Source organism: Akebia trifoliata, chromosome 15 (assembly GCF_017979445.1).
Source record: "Akebia trifoliata isolate Shusen 1 chromosome 15, ASM1797944v1, whole genome shotgun sequence".
Taxonomy (NCBI): Eukaryota; Viridiplantae; Streptophyta; class Magnoliopsida; order Ranunculales; family Lardizabalaceae; genus Akebia; species Akebia trifoliata.
In genome coordinates, this window is record NC_141389.1 from 11,444,370 (window position 1) to 11,465,782 (window position 21,413).

General features: G+C 33.3%; 1 protein-coding gene across 1 annotated transcript; it reads right to left on the reverse strand.

Annotated features, from left to right (window-relative positions):
- Nucleotides 1-3,047: 3,047 nt before the first annotated feature.
- LOC147384342 (tubulin beta-1 chain) lies at nucleotides 3,048-9,134 on the reverse strand. The gene is made up of 4 exons (XM_086425692.1): nucleotides 8,976-9,134; nucleotides 8,157-8,553; nucleotides 5,180-5,449; nucleotides 3,048-3,923 (listed from the first exon to the last, which is right to left on the reverse strand). The coding sequence occupies exons 2-4, from the start codon at nucleotides 8,548-8,550 to the stop codon at nucleotides 3,244-3,246; spliced, it is 1,344 nt and encodes a 447-aa protein (XP_086281818.1). The 5' UTR covers nucleotides 8,551-8,553; nucleotides 8,976-9,134; the 3' UTR covers nucleotides 3,048-3,243.
- Nucleotides 9,135-21,413: the final 12,279 nt, after the last annotated feature.

Genomic DNA, 21,413 nt, shown 5'->3' on the forward strand with positions numbered 1-21,413 from the left:
TATGGATCCCCCCTCTGAATTAGGGTTTCCCCTTCTTTCGGGAGGTAATCCCAGAGAATCTCTTGATGACCAAGATCTTAAACGGAATTGGGATCTTTTTGTATTAGGGTTGTTATCTTGGGGAGATCTCTTCCGAGATCTCAAGGCTTGATGTGCGCGAATTAAGATAAGGATACTCTTTGACCAAACCTGCCCTGCTTGGTAGATCAGGTTTGATTTAGTGTTGTGCTGCCCTTCTAACTAGGCCAAGTACTTTCTACCTTGCCCTATTCTTCTATTGGGCAGCATTACTTACGTTGATTTGCTCATGGTACCACTTAACCGGTTTGGACACGTGTACAGTTTGGATAATTGCATGATTATTTCCCTTTAAACCTATCATACTCCACACGACCATCTTTGTTAACTATAACTTTAAGTACCCTGGGAATTTTTGAAGTTATTGTGACCTCTACACAAACTCTAGCAAACAAGAGTCTACTTCCCTCATCAATTTCATTGTCCATGTATAATGGTTTTCCTACTCCACTTGCTACATAGCCAAGCCCTCTAGGAGTCCAGAAGTGCTTAGGAAAGTTGAAAAGCTTAATCCATAAGGAGGTGGATGAAGCTTCCCTCTTTTCAAATTCCACCAATGGGTCTCATCTTTTAACTACCTTGAGTTTCCCTCCCATGAACCAAAGGCATCTCTCAAGCATATCTGTGAGCTAATCTTCTTCACCAAATCTGAAAAAGAACAATATGCTATCATCATAAAAGAATACCAAGGGCATCTCTCAAGCATATCATTGAGTTAATCTTCTTCGCCAAATTTGAAAAAGAACAATATGTTATCATCATAAAAAAAAGACCTTCAACGATCCAATACTTTCCACAAAGTGTTCACCACATTTTTCTCCAACTGAAAGGAGAGTTTAGCATTGAAAAAATATCATACTAAACAGTTATGCCACTTCATGATACCTTCTTCAAGCATATCCTCAGGGAAATCGATAAGAACATCTTTACCATCTTTGGTGGGCTCGAAATAGGAGATTTTGGTAAGGCTCTTAGCCAAAGCTGTCGAGTTGAACAAGTTTGCCCATGGTTTAGAAGCTACTCCACCTTTAGTTGCCCCTGTGGTACTAGGGGGCTCAGTTGGAGAAGGAGATCTTTGTTCCAGAATTCTTCGTAGCTCTAGCTGTTTGTTCTCCCATCATTTTGTTGACACACTTAGCAAACTATAGATTGCCCTCACGAATCGCTATTATATTCAAAAAGAGGTCTCATTTTGAAGATACATTGTAAGGATGATCTCTTCATCATAAAGATCATCCTCATAAAAATCAGCCCATTATGAAACTTCCAACCCCATCAAAAGTAGTTTACAAATAATTGATGGTCCACGAATCTTTAATTTGTAAACTGGGTTAGAAGTTTCAGAATGGGCTGATTTTTTGTGAGAATGATCTCCTCATCATAGAGATCATCCTCACAAAGAATCAGCCTATTCTAAAACTTCTAACCAATATTTTGAAAAATGTTTAACTCTCTTTAGGGCTTCCGAACGTTCCCCATATATATGTAGGGTCAAGACAAGACAACTCAAGGAGAAAACACATGATCCCAACTGTTTAAACTCAAAATCTAGTGGTTGAGATTTAACCTTGAGATAAGTATCTCCGAGATGCATGTTGTTGAGATGAATAATGATTTTTTAACACCCCCTCTGACACACGCCCTCATATGCCCCCTGTCGTGGCATGTCCTAGAATCATAGATTCTTTTCTTCGGGATACACAATTGCACATATTTATGGAGGTGTACAATTGTGTATCCCAAGGTGAAAAACTCTAAGGTTCTTGCCCATGCCACATCAAGGGGTGTCAGAAAATCACGACTCTTTTGAGATACATATAAATCATAACCATTGGTATCATATTTAAGTGGTCAGGATCACGTGTTCTCCGTGAGTCAGTAGATCTGTCCCATAAAAATAGTGGGCCAGGCCCATTTTCTTAAGGGACGTCTAGGAACCTGACCTAAGCTCGCTTATGCATAACAAACACAAACATGAACCCCATCTCTCTCTCTCTCTCTCTCTGGACTGTCAATGGATCAACCCAAAATCAACCCAACCCACATCCCTTAATTTGAAAATGAAAAAGAATGATGTACTTTCTTAGCATTTCTCATGTAAAAACCATTTGACCGAAGTTTTATTTTTCCTCTCATCTCAGTCTTAATTTTTAGACCAATCTTAGAATGGAGAATTTCCGTGAATGAAGCCTTTTGGAGATGTTCTTATCTACATATAAATTTGATGGGTAGGTGTTGGATTGACCGACAAACCTTCCACGTACCTGTCCCCCCCTTGGCCATTATTTCTCCTCCTCCTATCTTTCTCTCAAGTCTCAAATATAAAAACCCTCTCTTAGCTTCCATTTTCTCTCAGCTTGAGATTCCCTTCTCAGAGAACAAGAAGCTTTCTTTTTCATTTTCAAATTAACGGATGTGGGTTCTTTTTCTCTCTTGTTCAATCTCCATTTTTCCTTAATCGTCTTGCACTTCAATTATTAGAGTGGTTCACCATTTAGAAGATTCTCTAACGATCAAGTCAATGATTAGAGTTTACAAAATATTAGATACCTTCGTTGTAATCGTAACATCTCTTTTGTATCTCTGGACCATCCATTTGTAATAGCCTTTTCCACTATATGGGTGTCATTCATAGAGTTGCACTCCATATTACGTCGTCTACAACTGATGTTTATAAAAATCCAAGCAAAAAGTGAAATGGATTTATAAGAGAAATGTGGGTACATAAAGCTGATTACAACAAAGTAACTTGACAATTTTGTAAAGTTAGATAACTTTATAAAACTAACCTAAATAATAATAATAATGCAATTGATTAAAGACCTTAAGTTTGGCATATTCTGTACGACACAACCCACCCAATTTTGTAAAGTTAAGATAACTTATTCCCAAACCCCGTCTTTGTAGTTGAGTATAACATTGGAAAAATAATAGTTGCAATGAAACATAGAATTTGAGACTAGAAGAGCTAAATCAATCACTCACATTTATAACCAAAAGCAACAGACCATACAGCTTAGCTAACATGGATGCATCATATCAAGTCACAAGGATTTGGACAACAAATAGAAATGCAGAACCAAACAACTTTCAACATATTCCCCTCCAATATCTACCACTAGTTTGTACTACTTTAAAACTAAAAATTCTCTAAATGGTACCTACCTAACTTTCAACATATTCCTCTTCCTCTTCATCCTCGTAATCTCCTTCCTCATCAGCAGTAGCATCCTGATACTGCTGATACTCAGATACAAGATCGTTCATGTTGCTCTCTGCCTCTGTAAACTCCATCTCGTCCATCCCTTCACCTGTGTACCAATGCAAGAAAGCCTTTCTCCTAAACATGGCCGTGAACTGTTCACTCACTCTCCTAAACATCTCCTGAATGGAAGTTGAGTTCCCAATGAAGGTTGACGCCATTGATAACCCCCTCGGTGGGATATCACAAACACTTGACTTCACGTTGTTTGGAATCCATTCTACAAAGTAGGATGAGTTCTTGTTTTGTACGTTAATCATTTGTTCATCTACTTCTTTGGTGCTCATCTTACCCCTGAACATGGCTGAGGCAGTGAGATAGCGGCCGTGTCGTGGGTCTGCGGCACACATCATGTTCTTTGCATCCCACATTTGCTGAGTCAACTCGGGGACTGTCAGAGCCCGGTACTGCTGTGAGCCGCGTGAGGTTAGAGGAGCAAATCCTACCATGAAGAAGTGGAGACGTGGGAAGGGGATTAAGTTCACTGCAAGCTTACGGAGATCGGAGTTGAGCTGCCCAGGGAAACGTAGGCAGCATGTAACACCACTCATAGTTGCGGATATCAGATGGTTCAAATCACCGACTGAAACAAGGGTTAACAATGGTACAAATTAATTAGTAAATACGGATAGAAAGCAATATGAGATGGATTGATTTTATGAAATATCTTAGTCGGTTAAGAAATTAAAAACTGTACAATGTTTGGCAAGAGACCCGGTCATTGGGTTTCACGCTGCCAACCTGTGTAGTTGAGACAAAACATTCTCAATAAATATATAAAAAGAGCCGACAAAGCATTTAGAAATAACAGAGTAGATCTTCTTATTCAGGATGAGGAATTTCGTGGGAAGAAATATAAAATAAACATAAATTGATTATCATAATATGTGCCTACCCAACTATTCCTCAGTCACTCTCAATTTAAAATATAACGTAATATCATCAAATAAAAGGGACCAAGTATGCAACCTGGATTATCTGGTATCAAATCCAATCATTTCCCTTGGTTTAAATTTATTCATGTATTAATAAATGGTTAACATATGGTTTCTCATGCTTTGGTTCCAAGGATTGGAGCCATACTGGGCACAGCAGATCAAGTCAGTTTCTCATGCTTGGGCAAGTTGCATAGGTGGGGTAGATAGATTACGGCTGAATGTTCACATCTTCAGATTCAATCAATAATGCTTCAGTGATCCAAAGAAGCTCTCAAGTATCTGAAACCATGGATGCAACATACAATGTGCACTGTGATGAACCAGAAAGTCGATCACAGCCCCAATAATTCAATAATGATCTGATATGTAGTTAACCCCATCTCCCAGATTGTGCAAGGACACACTCTTTCTGGCCTCACTGGCACCATGAATGTTTTGCACCCCTTGGTGGATCTATATACCAAAAACCAGTCTTAGTTTTCAAGATTTTAGTTCTTCATGTACTTCAAACAAAACCCACCAATTTACATCTTCATGAAGCTCACTTTGAAAATCCTCAAAAGAAACATCAATAAATCACCAATAAGACTGAATTCCGCATTGTAGATCTACTACCTCCAAAAGGGTGAGGGATATTGAATTTCAATAGAGCTGGACACAAGAAATCATTCTCCTTCAAAATAAACCAAATAGGCAAACACCCTTTTTCATGGTGTAGACCATTTATAAAAAAAATCAAATTAAAATGAAAAATAATTTAGATATACATTCATAAGTAGTATAGGTATCTACTCACAAACAATTAGTTCCAACTTCTAGTTCACAAAAAGCAATATGAAATCTAAAACAAACAACATGCATAGCATAGTAGAACAAGATCTTTGCTGGCTGGTATACTTACAGCTAGGAGTAGTGAGCTTGAGAGTCCTGAAACAAATATCGTACAAGGCTTCATTATCCAACACCATGCACTCATCGGCATTTTCCACTAACTGATGAACAGAGAGAGTCGCATTATAAGGCTCAACCACTGTATCCGAAACCTTTGGTGAAGGAAACACTGAGAATGTGAGCAACATCCGGTCCGGATATTCTTCCCTGATCTTGGAGATCAGCAAAGTCCCCATCCCAGAACCGGTTCCTCCACCAAGTGAGTGACAAACTTGAAAACCTGCATAAAAATTCATAATTAGAAAAACATAAAGTACCAAATTATAAGCCAATCTCAAATCATGGTTTGAAAAATCGTCCAAGACCAAGATGACTCATCTGATATTTCAAAAATAATTGACAAGTCAATAAAACTTGGCTCGGTCAACCAGGTTTTTGTATTTTTTTATTTAAAATACCTAATTTTATAATTTAAATTTAATTATCGAAATAAAAAATATCTTTAAGTGACTAAGCATTTGATAATCCACCTTGTTAAATAAAAAAACCATAATTATTTGAAAATGTGTATAATTTTTTAATTATAAACAAAGTTAAAATGGTTTATCTAATCCAAGACAGGATGACTCGAACAAGTCAACTTGGAACCTTTTGGGATGAGATGAAGTAGAATATTGAGTTTTAAAACCATGGACTAGCCTGAGCCATCATGTTGTAGTGTTCACAAACAAGCAGGATATTCAATGCAAATCTTCCTTCACATTGACACGTCATATTTAAAATATTGACAAGGCAAATAAAATGTGGAAAATATACCAAGAATCCAGAATCAAATCAACATACGGCCAAGAGGTGTTTGTGCTCCATACTCAAACCAATCTTGTGTTGAAGTCTTGAAGATAAACCAAGGATCCAGGAACAAATCAACATATAGCCAAAGGGTGTTTGTGCTCTACACTCAAGCAAATCTTTTGTTGAAGATATGCCAAGGAACGAGGAAGAGATTTGCACACATTCAAGGGAGATTCTTACTACACACTCAAACAAATCTTGGGCTGAAGATATACATGATCAGAATGAATATGTGCAATCAGAATTCAAGGAAAAGATCACCACCAAAACAGATCCAGCCAAGCTATCCATTAAATTTATGTAAATAATATAGATTCAAATCTGTCCTTTCCTTTTGTTGAGATGTAAAACATGTAATGAAAGTCATAAACCTCGATAAATATTCATTGAATCAATTGTAAACACACAAGGAAAATTATATGCCATTTTCCAACTTCCTAGGTTGTTGCTTTTACTTTTTATCATAAAATTCGGCCAAGCCAACTAAAAACAATTACCTTCTAATAATTTATTATCTTAGTGAAATATAAATATTGTAGAGTACCTTCTAATTCACCCATGGTTTCAAATCTCGTCCGAGAGGCCTCATCCAAGACAACATGGTCTCATTCATGAACAAGACAAGACATCAAAAAGAGCTTTAAACCCATGAATCCACCTTATTCTATTATATAAATATCTATTGCTTATGCTGTCAAATCACCGATTATACCCCTGCATTTGTGGTTTTACCAGATACCAATGGATAATATAAAAAGGGGAAATTATTTAAAAAAATCAAATAAATAAAATATTTATTAAAAAAACCCAAATTTGTGGAAATTGGATGTGGGAACCTCGTTCAGCCCTTAAAGGGCCGAACCTTTCTCTTTCTTCTATCTCGAATATTTATATTTAAAAAAATGAGAATTTCAGCCCTTAAGGACTGAAACTATCTCTCTCTTCCTACTTTAAAAAAACCATTTAAAAATTAATTAAAAATAGGAGAGAGAAAAATCGACCCTTTAAGGATCGAAATTTTCTCTTTCCTCTTTCCCACATTGGTTTTCTCTCCTTCTTCAATTTTTTCCCACCGACACAGAACACCTCCTTCATCAATTTTTTTTTTTTTTTTTTGAAAAGTATAATATATTGAAAAGTGGAAGAACAAAATACAAGGAGGCCGTGGTAGCCTTCATCAATTTTTCCACCAACAGGACATCTCCTTCGTCTTCTTCTTCTGCTAAGGTAACTCATACTTCAGGTTAATTACTTAATCTTTTAATATTCATCTAAGATCTTAAAATCATCATTTAAGATCACAATCATGGTCACGGTCATGATCAAGAACTTAATATGATCTTAGATGAATATTAAAATATTAAGTAATTAACCTGAAGTATGAGTTACCTTAGCAGAAGAAGACAAAAGAGATGTTCTGTCGGTGGAAAAAATTTGATGAAGGAGAGAAAACCAATGTGGGAAAGAGGAAAGAGAAAATTTAAGGGCCGAATTTTCTCTCTCCTCTTTTATTTTTTTTAAATATTCAAATTATTTTGAATTTAATGTATGTGGAGGAGAGAGAAAATAGGAGAGAGAAGATAAGGGCCAAAATTTTCTCTCTCCCATTTTTAATTATTTTTTAAATGGTTTTCTTAACATTGGAAGAGAGAAAAGATAAAATGGAGGAGAGAGATAGTTTCAGCCCTTTAAGGGCCGAACGAAGTTCCCACATCCAATTTCCACAAATTTGGGTTTTTTTTTTAATAAATATTTTATTTATTTGGCTTTTTATAATAATTTCCCCATATAAAAATAGGTTAATAAATGGTTATAAACCAACCTAAACAACTTATCTCGCCAAGCTGAATTATAGGGTTTTTAGTTGATAAGAATTGGAAAATAAAACCATGATATCAAATTGATAAGATTTGGAAAATAAATAGGGAAATTTGACTGAAAACACATGCCAAAGAGACAGATTGGACAAAAAACGAGATAAAACACCAAATAAAGCACATATTTTTTTATAGGTCAAATAAAGCACATATTGAACTATTACCTTAAAGATAGATTGAACAAAACTCATACCAGAGAGACATTGAAAAAAAAAAAAAAAAAACATCAAAATTAAACACATATTTGAAATATTATACCTTGGAGACAATCACAATTCTCTGCCTCTTTCCGAACCACATCAAGAACCGAATCAATGAGTTCGGCTCCCTCAGTGTAATGGCCCTTAGCCCAGTTGTTTCCAGCACCAGATTGTCCAAAAACAAAGTTATCAGGACGAAAGATCTGGCCATAAGGGCCAGTTCTCACACTGTCCATGGTTCCAGGCTCCAGATCCATGAGCACGGCACGAGGAACAAATCTTCCACAAGAAGCCTCATTGTAGTAGACATTAACACGCTCCAATTGCAGATCTGAGGTTCCAATATATTTTCCAGTTGGATCGATCCCATGTTCCTCACAAACAACCTCCCAGAACTTCGATCCGATCTGATTCCCACACTGTCCACCTTGAACATGAAGGATTTCTCTCATTTTCTACGAAATCAAACACAGATGTTCCAAAATTAGAAGAGAAATCAAAATAATTCAACAAATACGAACAAAATCCAAAAAAAAAAAAAAATGGAAATTTTGGGAAATTTAGGGCTACTAAGTAACAGTAAAAGCAGATTTCAAGCAAACAAAGGAAAGATCGGTGATTTACTGGCAATGAGAAGAGAGATCTTGAACTCTTGGACAGATTCGAAAGATCGATCTGTGAGAAATGGAGATCGATGGAGCATTTCTCTTATTTTCTTTAAAATAAAACAGAGATTTTCAGAAATCGAAGTAATTCAACTAATACGAACAAAACCCTTAAAAAAAATTAGAAAAATTGGGGATTTATTAGACCTACTAAGTAACAATAACAGCGGATTTCAAAGTTCAAGCAAACAAAGGAAAGATCGAAGATTTACCGGTCCTGAGAAGAGAGATCTTGAACTTCTGGAGAGATTCCCAAGATCGATCTGTGAGAAATGGAGCTCGATTGAGGATGAAAAATGGCGGAAAAAACTAAACCCTAAAAATGGTTATATAGATGGGTGAAGGATGACACAGTGAGATCGGACGGCTAAGTTTCTTTCCCCCCTTTTTCTATTGGGTGGTTCGATGTCGTTGGATGGTGAAAACCAACGGTTTAGATGATATCGAAGTACGATTAGAAAAACTACCATTTGTTTTTTGAAAAATTAGGGTTTAATTAGGATTATAACCCTAATGGTATTTTACCAGAACACCCTTGTTTTATTGGAAAATAGTTATGTGAAAAGACTAATGTGACCTTAAATTTGGCGGGATTGTGAAAGTTTGAAATTTTTTCAAACACTTGTCATTGAGCTCCGCAATTTAATTGACACCTCGGACAATGTCGTTAATTTGTCAGCTACTACCACTCTTAAACATGTCCTGACGCGTTGGAAATTGAATTTAAAAGGGTCTTGTTAGAGTTTGTACTAAATGCACTTTATTTCGTAAAACATAATTTTTTGAAGGCATTTTTTTTAAAAAAAGTGTAGTTATTGCACTTTAAGGTGTGCCCTAGGCACACATTAACAAAATCCATATAAAAATGTACCAAACCTTAGAGTTTGGCAAATATACAAATAGAGGGTTCTGTTCAACAATCTTAGAGGGACAATGTTTGGAGACAAAATTTATCATATATGACTTAAAAGTTTCGAATTTGACTGATTTTTTGTGAGGATGATCTCTATGATGAGGAGTTCCTCCTCACAACAACAATAAAAAAAAACAGCCTAATCTAAAACTTCTAACTCCATCAAAAGTAATAAAGTGGTTTAAAATTGTGGATTGTCAATTTTTTAATTTGTAAATCATTTTTGATAGGTTAAAAATTTCAGAGTGGACTAATTTTTTGTGAAGATAATCTCCTCATCATAGAGACCATATGTAATAAAAATAAACAACTCAATCCGAAACTTTTAAATCATATAGGATAAATTTTGTCTCTCAACGTTGTCCCCTTATTGTTTGTCGAATGCTACCATATATATATATATGGGTCCCGTTCAGCAACAAACATTTTGACAAACATTTTTTGGCAAAATATTTTTCAAAACATGGGTTAGAGGTTTTGGAATGGGCTGATATTTGGTGAGGATGATCTCTACGGTGAGGAGATCATCTTCACCAAAAATCAGCCCATTCCAAAACTTCTAGCCCCAGTTTACAAGTTGAAAAATCGTGGACCGTCCATTTTTTGTAAACCATTTTTGATGGGGTTAGAAGTTTCGAAATGGGCTAATTTTTGGTGATGATGATCGCCTCACCGTAGAGATCATCCTCACCAAAAATCAGCTCATTTCAAAACCTCTAACCTATGTTTTGAAAAATGTTTTGCCAAAATGTTTGTTGCTGAACATTTCCCTATATATATATATATATATATATATATATATAAAGAGAGAGAGAGAGACTCAATTACCTTAATTGAGGGACCGCACTAATAAGAATGTGCCATGTTGATAGATGCGTTAAACTTGACTTAGGCCAAACTTGAGAAAATTGTGGAATAGATAGGATTTCATACAAATGAAACAGAATTTCTCGTCATATTAATGTGTGCTGCATACAATTTAATTAGGATAATTTTGTAAATTGTAGAAGCCATTCAATACATGAGGGCACATGTGATTGGTGCAACCAAGATTCTCTTAAAGAAAATATTTTTGAATACAACTAGCCTTACTAACTTAACCAAATTTCAACTCTTATAACAATTGCCCCCTCTCGACCCCCTTGGCTCCGCCCTTGGTTGAATCGTCAAGTGATCACATCAAGAATGATTTAAACCATTTAACTTGACTTATACTTATTTTCAAATAATTATTTAACTTGGTTACAAAACCATGCTTTTATATCGTTAATAAAATTTTGAAGAATCCAACTAGTTGCACACCACTAGTTGTTAGTCGTACTCTAACGTATATATAGACACATTATCTTTGCACTCGCTCAATTTCTCAATTTGTCATCCTAGTTACTATGGAATCCTAATGATGAGTAAAGAGTAATGGAGAACTCGAAAAGATTGTGTTGTACTTCCTTAATTTTCTCAAATTCCATCTATCCATTTCTTAGATTCCAAATTCCGTTCTGATCTATTCTTTGATTCCCGAATCCTTTTTTAACTTTTCCAATCACTTCAACGACATTTAAAAACATAAAGATTATGCGCGCTTAGGTTTATAGTCAAAATACGCACTATATTTTTAGAAGTCACACTATATTAGAAAACATGACAATGGACTTAGAAATCATCATCAAATAAGTTTTATGAAAAAGAAATTGAACAAATGCAAAAATAACAAAAAAACACCCTTGATATCTGAAACACATTAAAAATCATGTTGTGCATAGGGAAACACTCTCGAACACTTGAAATGATCGCTTAAGACTAAATAATCCCTTTCAAACATTTCGCCAAATTCCATAAAATGACCAACATACTCCTTGTGGAGCCAGCACATTTTTCACATCAAGAACTTTGAAATTCCTTAAAATCCTAATTAACAAGTCTCAAACGATTAAATTTTTGATAAATTTACTTTAAATTTTTGATAAATTTACTTTAAATTTTTTTAACAATATAACATTAAATAATTAAAAGCTTTAAATAAATAAAAGAAGATATAAAAAAATTGACCAAATCAATAATTAATCTTCCAGATCAAATTAACAATCTAAAATGTTCATAAAATAACAATAAATAATATTTTAATCAATTAACAGATAAATAAAGAAAATATTTAATAATTAATAACATTTAACAATATAATTAAACAAGCTTGTGGGACCCACTTAGTTGGTCAATTCCTTAGTAAGCCATACCAATATTAAAATTTAAAATATACACAAAATGTGTCATCAAAAAATATTTCAAAGTAAGAAACCCAAAATATTAAAATATTTTTTTATAGGTATTCTAAAAATGTTACAACACTTCATTGTAGAAAAGGTCCTGCAAGTCTTCAAATGGTTGGAAACAAAGGGGATCCCATTAAAAATTCCTAAACAAAATCTAAGGGCTGAAAATTAACCTCATTAAAATGGGATGATAAACTTCGAAGTCCCACTAGATTCTTTGATTCGGTGGACTCTAAAAAAATAAGAAATTTGTTTAAACCAATCGAAAAATAAATATCAAAAAATTGACTAGGATTCCTTGACTTGTTGAATCCTGTCCTTGAGACATCACAACTACATAAAAAGGTGAGAAGAGATTTCCATTAAATGTTGTTGGATAGAGACGTGGTATCACGCCTCCGAAATCTAACACGAAACCCAAGGATTCCTGTGCTAGAGTTCAAGACATGATTAACAATTTCAATCCGTTTTCACATATAATAATGTATAATAGTTCATGTTTAACAGTTATAACGCAACGAAAAATTATAATTAATAGATAATAATAAGAGTTTACAGAAACTAATAACAATCATAATCTTAATCCATATTCAAATCTCAAAAGACATAATTTCTCCAAATAGATACAAATCTATCAAAATATAAAACATAAACAACTATTATACCCTATGACAATCCTCAAGTACACAGAGGTTGCAACTCATCATCATAAGTCTTCTCAGGAATCTTTTCGCACGAATCCTCATAAAGTAACTCCTTAATAGTCGTGTAATCAAAAATGGTGAATGTAGGGTGAGTAACGAGGAGTTAATCAACAAGAAATATACCGTTCTAAATTGTTTTGTCAATAGTACCTGTAACTAAAATTTGTTAAACCCAATATCATGCACACATAGGTAAATAACTATCCAATTAAATTGGTTTTTGGCAAGAAATGGCTAGAACAAACTTACATTGGATGTTAATAACCAAAAGCCAGAACAAATGTACCTATGCATTACTCAAAAAAAAAGTCAGCATAAAGCATGGCATGACCATTAGATGACCAATGGCTAGGCAAGCCTATACTTGGTTGTTTGTTACTAATAAGCAAACAAAAAATCAATTATTTGATTATTTGTTTGATTGTTTTAATTTGCTTAAGTGGATCCCACTTGATTGATTGAAACTCTCTCAAATTATCATTCTTCATCGGATTTGATCGAGCTTTTGGGCTTATTCAAATCAATTGGGATACTTACACATACTACAAACATGACAGTGCAGTCAATAAAGGTGTCAAGGAATACGCCGATACAATAACCTTAACATAGCAAATTGATATTCCAAACTACTCTCGGTGTAGAACCAATTGTTTTTATTTGATTTTGTGGTCAATCGTTATTATGGTGAAGAAAGATCTATTTTACATCTCAAATGGGCTATAATTGGAGATATCATTATTTCTAATACAATATCTCAATGGGAAATGCCCTACCTTTGAATGCGGTTTGAATCACTAATTTAAGTAATTGGAAATAATCAGTTAGGTTTATGACCAAACTTAAAAATTGATCACTGATCCAATTTGAGTATCATTACGGGATAGACCTCAACAAAAAATTAAAGGGTACCTGCAGCAAATGATTGAGTTCAGTAGTTCCTCATAGAAAATTATTGATTCTAGAAATACGGTAATATAGAGAAAACAAAATTGTTTGAAGCATCGATAGAATCAAAAGTGCTTTTTGTTTTAAAGATGGGAGGACGAGTTATTCACATTTAATTTGATGGTCAGAGGAGAATTGAAAGCTAAGCAGTGGTAATTCTATGTTTGGGTGACCATTTATTCAGTTCAGAATTGACTGTTGACCAAGGTCCAAATACTTGGAGCAATTATATTGGTCATTCATTTTACGATTACAAACTAACAGTGATCACTAACTAACCCAAAAGAGAACTCCCAACATCTAAGTTTATCAAGAGGCAATACATGTGAATCTCGATTATCTCTATACTATACAAAGACCACCATTTCACACAAATATTTATCAGTAAAGAAGATAAGAAATTTCTTAATCTCATAGGTTGTATTATACTCTAAGATATCCCATACTACCAAAGAGTATATATAACATCAAATGTTATCTTTGATTGACCTATCGCTTTAAAAAATATAGCAATGCATCAATCTTTCTAGCCTTTCTATGATATTTTTCTGATAAATAAAATAATTTTATTTTGTTACATATATACAATTTATTTCTATCAAAAATACAAACAATGGTAGTGTCCTCCAGTCATTTCTGTCAATACATTCATCCATCAATCATATCTTCATATGGTTGTGGAAATGTGAGATATTTAACTATCCATTTGTCAATATATTTATGTATCATATCCTTAGAATTACTATCTCATTCAATTAGGAGACAACATAAGTTCTTACTATCCATCCATCAATCAATCGATCAATTATGTATTTTTCTATTTTGTTTGTATTTGTTAATGGTATTTCAACTTCCTAGGCTTGAAAAATGACAAATGAATACTCTATTCTGAATAATTTTTTGTTGCGGACCTAATGGTGTGATCAGATTTCACAAATTCTTACTTTAACAAAAATTCACCTTTAAATTTTCGTTCGACACAAAAATCAAGAATTCTATAACTTTTCTATTTGAACGCAAATTTGAGTATGCTTATAGGCTAAAGTATATTTTTCAACCATTTTAAATCCAATGACAGAGTTAGTTTTCGTTAAAATAAACATAACAAAATCCAAGTGTTTTACTTTAAGTACCACTTTCAGAATTTTTTTCAAAATTTTACTATTTGATTTCCTCAAGATACAAATAAAAACTTTGGATATTACATTTTCTATACCCTTTTTATCTCGAAATTTTGATATCAAACTCTTGCAATAGCAGAATCTAACGGATTAACCTTCCTTTAAGATCCTTCTTAGATAACAAGTACTTCAAAGCAACATGGTCTGTGTAGATCACGACTTTCAATCCTATTAAATAGGGACATAATTTATCAACGGCATAGATTACTACTAGCATTTCCATTTCTATTTTATAGTAGTTAAGTAAGCATCACTAAGGGTTTACTAGATAATGTGAGGATGTTTACCGATTCGTTGACTAAAAACAACTCCTATTGCATAATTCGAAACATCGCACATAACCTCAAATGAAACATTCCAATTTTGAGGTTGAATGATGGGTGTCGAGATTATCTTGGACTTAAGCTTGTTAAACGTAAAAATACAAGACTCTAAGAAGTTGAAAAAAACATCTTTGCCTAAGACTTCACATAAAAACTTCGAGATCTTTTCAAAATCTTTAATGAAACTACGGTAGAAACCTGCATAACCTAGGAATGACCTAATTTCTTTGATAATCTTAGGAAGTGGTAACTTTTCAATTAAACCTACCTTCATTTTATCTACTTCAATTTATTTTGTAGACACAATGTGTCATATCACAATTTCGGATATTATCATAAAATGACATTTTCCCAATTAAGTACTAGGTTGACTTACTTACATCGCACGATGACCAAAGTCAAGTGATACAGATATTCCTCAAAACTTGATCTGAATACTGAAAAATTGTCCATAAATACTTTAAGATATCTTTCTATCATGTTTGAAAATATATTCATCATACATGATTGAAAAATAGCTGGTGTATTGCATAACCCAAAGGACATGTGATGATATGCGAAAGTTTCAAAGAGACAAATAAAAGTTATTTTCTCCTGATCGGTAAGAGCAATGAGTATTCAATTATACCCAAAATAACCATCTAAGAAACGATAGTGAGAATGTCTTGCTAGACACGTTAACATTTGGTCAATGAAAGATAGCAAAAAATGACCTTTGGGAGTCATTGAGTTGAGTTTCTTGCAATCGATACACACTTTCCATCCAGTTTGGACTCGAGTGAGAATTAATTTGTTGTCCTGATTTACTACCACAGTGATACCAAACTTCTTAGGAACAACCTGAATGCATCTTACCCAACGATAGAAAATGAGATAGATGATACCCACATCTAGTAATTTTATTACTTCACTCCGGACTACATATTTCATGATAGGATTTAACCATATCTAAGGTTCTAACGAATGCTTAGTGAAATCCTCTAAACAAATGTGGTGCATTACCACAAATGAACTAATTCCCTTAATGTAGAGCTATCAACAAATAGGTATCTAATCAGATAATAGTATATCAAAATTTGAATTCGAAAAAAATAATGATATCCGAATTAAAATTTGAATCCAATCGGATATTACTAATCAATATTCAAATTTGCATCAGAATGAATTATTGAATATCTGATATTATCTGATTCAAATTCGGATATAATTTTTTTTTTGATTTTTTTTGTTTTTCAAATCCAATAAACCATAAAAATTAATAAATTAATTTTTTATTAAGAAAAAAAGGTTTTTAACTTATAAAAGAGACGAGATGGTTGCAAAACCTTGGATTTTTAATAAAAAACAAACGCATTTGTCTTCGACCCTAAATTTTCATCTTCGAATCGTATAAAAAATCCCTAATCTTCAACCTTGGTCAATAACCCTTATTTTTTCTCAAATCAATTAATCTTCAACATGTCAAAAGATAACCATAATTTTTCATCTTCTTCATTTAGATTCTATCTACTTCAATAATGGATAAACGAATCGAAGACGAAGGTGGCAACATCGTAACATCTCTAAGCATAGTTCTACATCCATATCCAAATAGAAAACATAGTCTCGATTACAATCAAATCCTTAAAATCTCTCACTTTTCGATACTTCTTCATCTTTTTCATTTGACATTATTTTCAAGGAAAAATGAAGAAGAAATGGAAAGATGAGGCGAAGGGATTGAACATGGAAAAAATGACATTATTTCCAAGGGAAGATGAAGAAGAAATGGAGAGATGAAGCGAAAGGGTTGAATATGAAATTTTTTGAAGTGGGCAGCCTCCTTCAAATTTTGAAGCAATTTTCTCCATTGGATTACACATGACATTTCTAAAATGTGTTTCAAATTTTCGTGAAAATATTGGTTGTGAAACAAATATAAAATGCCATATGTTTATAATGAGAAGGGTTTCTTCAAAATTGGAAGCGGACTATCCGCTTCAAAGTGGAATTTATTGAACAATGTACAAAACTAAAAAGATGTATAATGATGAACAATAAAATACTTTTATTCATACAGATACGTGGGCATCGAAACCTTTGGAAAGGTTTAAGCTCATCTACATGGGTTTAGGAGTCGCCACCATTCAATTAAATTATGAATGGACATTATAAGAAAATTATTTTTTGAAATATATTTTTGGCTTGTAGTGACTCATATATCCAAAAGATAAGGGGAATAGTCTACTTAGAGATCTATGGTATGGAGGTTTGGTTGAGGGATAATGAATCTGTTAGGCACCTTGTCCTTCACATCCTAAGATGGTTACTAATATATGATCATAGGTGTGGTTTTGAAAAATTAACTTGATTTTAAAAATAACAAAGAAAATTATAATAAAAAATAAGAAATCAAACAACTATAGTCTAGTTTTAGAAAATAAAATATTTAAGACAATGAACAAGTTAGAAATAAAAATGTGCTTGCTGAAAATTTTTATGAGCCTAAGATTTTCGTAAGAATCCATGAGAATTTCACTTTTTTTATCCTAATGCTATTAAAAAAAAGATCTATAATCTAGTTTTAGAAGAAAAATAAAATGTAGCAAAGAGCAAACTAGAAATGAAAATATAGCTTATTAAAATTTTTTTAAAAGCCTAATATCTTAATGAGAATCTATGAGGATTTCACCTTTTTGGGGAATCAAAGGCTTTTTCAGATTTATGTGCTCACTTGGGAGTATTTTGTTGTTGATTTAGCATTTAGGAGGGGTCCATAAATTGGACACTACCATGGAAAGATTAAGGACCTTATGTATACAATGTGTCCATTTTGGACTATTTTTGTCGACTTTAAAGGTTGAATATAGGTCCATAGTGACTTACACTCGTACTTATAGCTATTTTATGGGTGAGTGTATGCAAAGTGTATGCATGTGATGGACTAATCAAGAGAAGATCACCTCCAAAAAGGATTTTGCTCTCTAGTTCTAATGCCACCAAAGAAGTAAAATAAGAAAAACTAGACAACTTATATTACAAGTAAAGTAAAGAACGTAAACATCTACATTATGAATTTAAATTACATAAACATAAACTTAAAACAAGAAAGGAAAAACCTAAATTAGTATTCTCAAAGAGCTTATTAAGGCTCTATAGGAAGAGATTGCCTCTAGGAGGTCTTATTCTCTACCTCTTAACCTCACAAAACAAGTTTAAGATTTACATTATTGTAAGGAAAGCAAACATGAAATCAAGTTGCAAGAATACAAAGAGGGGGTTAGATAGTAGGAAGAATTTAGAAAAGGGGAAAATAGGGTTCAACCCTATCTTGGTTCTCTTATTCTTATTTTTCTTTTTTCTTGGAAGTTTTTGAAAGTTTGATAATGGATTTGGACAAAGTTTAAGTAAGCTATAAGGCTTTAGGAAATAATTTTGATAGAATTTTCTCTTCTCTAGAGCTCTTCCCATTTATCTTGGATGGGAGTCCTATTTATAAGAGTTTGGGAGAACTTGGGGGATAATCTTGTCCCAAATCATGAAGTTCTCAATATTATCAACAAAATCTTCATGAAAAATGTCATTTCCAACCTCTAACATTGGCCTTGATAGTGTTCATTCTCTAGTTGAGTCTTACCAATCTTGATCATCAATGAGTATGATGGTAAACATCCAAAGGTTATAGAAAATTCTTGATGAAGGTTAGAATGGTCCTAAGTCTTTGACCTTGAGTCAATTGAGAAGAAAATAATCAAAATGACACGTAATTAGATGATAAGATTTTAGCTTCTTTAGTCATTTCTCTTGAGAGAGTCTCTAACAAATTAGGGATAGGTTGGTCATTATCTTCACATTCTAAAGAATTTTCTTGGGTGACAAAATAGTCAAAACTTTGGGATTTGATCATTTTACATTGAATGTCATGGAAATCCTTTGAATAATAAAAATTTAAAAGGAGTAAAAGGGGGATTTGCCTTTAATGTGTCTCAACAAACCAATGTTAATGGGATAATTAACTTTAAATAAGGACCAAATTGACTAGAGATTTTTGTTAGAAGAATATGGGAATTGACGAAAAGGAACATGATGGTGGACTTATTAGAGAATTAAGTTATGGGTAAAAAAGTAAAATGGGAAGATTTCTTGAGGGAAAAGAAATTAAGAAGTGGGTTAAAAGGTAATTAACCCTCAACAAATTTGAATGCATATGGGACTTCTTCACTGCCTAACAAAATTGGCCTTAGGTGATCAATGGCCTGTGAAAATTTTTGATTTGGCCATTGGTCACTTTCATACTACGCAAAAGTTCATTATAGCCATTACTAACCTATGGCCAGGCTAAAAATTAAGCTTGATCGTTGGTTACCTCCATACCAGGCCAAAAATCACAATTGTTGTTTGTCTATTAGCTCAACGTGGGGCCTTCACGATAATTTGAAAATTAATTAGAGTCAAGTCTTTTCTCGGGAGGCTTTAGGTTATCTCGGGCTCAATTTAGACAAAAATGGGATTTCTACAATTTATATATAATATATAATATGAAAAGTTGTCTTACACCTTTTATTAAGTTGAATAGATGTCAGACTTCTATTTATATATAGTATATAATATGAAAAGTTATCTAACACATTTTATATATATATATATATATATATAAAATATAAAAAAGTTGTCTTACACCATTTATTTTATTGTAAAGCTGTCAAAAGTTGTCTTCTACTTTTATTTATGTATAATATAAATTGAAAGTAAAATATAAGTATTTTGCAATATTATTAGATATTAATGAATCAGATGTATGAACATCTGAATTCATAGTCGAAATCTATTCGAATACTTATAATAGATTTGAATCCGAATTCAGATCGGATTCGAATTTTCGACTATCCGTTGACATGCCTACCTTAATATTAACTATGGTCCAACCAATAGTTTTTTGATGTTCTCTCAAAACTTTTAATAATTTCTCTTCCTAAACTACATTGAAGTGAGAGAAAATTATTATAGGTAAAAATTTATTTTTATTAAAAAGTACGTATCTCAAAGTCTCTAGAAGCATTTTGAGTTCTAATGTATGCGACTCAATTTGAGAATGAATGAGAGCGGAAGTACGAACACGAAGATTTTTTATTTTTGCATGCCAACGTGTAGAATCTACGTAAGGAACATATTCAAGCAAAGCATTGACTTCACTTATGGACTCTTTGATGTCAAAATCTTGACCAAAATGGGTCAAACATCTTTTTAGGGGATCAAAATATTCTAAATCTTGACACATTTGATTGACTAGCATATCTAATATGTTTACTTCCTCCACATCATCACCTACATCAATTTCTTGAAAATTGTAGAAGATATTTAATTTGATTTTCATCCCGAAATGCTAAAGTCATAATCTTATTTCTATAATGAATGATTGAGTCAGAAGTTGTTAAAAATGGACACTTAAAAATTATAGGAACATGACTATGTGAATTGATAATTAACTCTATATCTAAGACAACAAAGTCAACTGGAAAATAGAAATCCTTTATTTCACTATCACATCTTCAATTATACCTTTGGGAATGTTGATGAAATTACTAGTTAAGCTCAATGTGATATTGGTGGGTTTCAAAACCTCCAAACCTAGTTGTTTATAAATTGAGTAAGGTAAAAGATTCACATTCTCCCCTAAGTCTAAGAAATATTTTTCAACCACTTGATCTCCAATGTGAATGAAAACTATTGGACATCCAGTATCTTTAAATTTTGATGCAATCGTTTGCTGGATGAGAGACGAAGCTTGGGTTGTCAAGGTGGGTCAGGTGTGCTACCGTCACGAGTGAAACAAGAGCTCATTTTTATTTGGCTATCGGGTTGATGGCCTTACAATGTGCAAAGGATTGCTCCAAGTGTAGTTGACAGTTGCAGTGTCTTTGCAAGTGAGCAGCGATCGTTCGGAAAACGAGTCGGCATGGTCTTGAACGACCCATAGGCTTTGGGCTTCGATGGCTGCTTGAAGGACGCAGATTGGGAAGTTGGCTGTGGTCCGTCGTGCATTGTGCAGACGCCTGATGGCTTACGTTGCCAAGAGGTGACTTCGCGAGGAAATGATATTTTCCTCTTAACTATGATTAAATCTTTCAAGAATTTTACATAAAAAGGTATTTGCTTAATAACATCTAAAAATGAAATATTAATATGCACATTTTAGAAAACTTCTAGGCCACCTTCGAATTACTTACTCTTCTTATTGTTTCTAAGACAATGGAAAAATAGAGCTTTAGAAATTGGTGAAATGATGGAAAATTTTTCTAAATGTTTATCTTTCTCCTTAGAAGATTCTACGATTT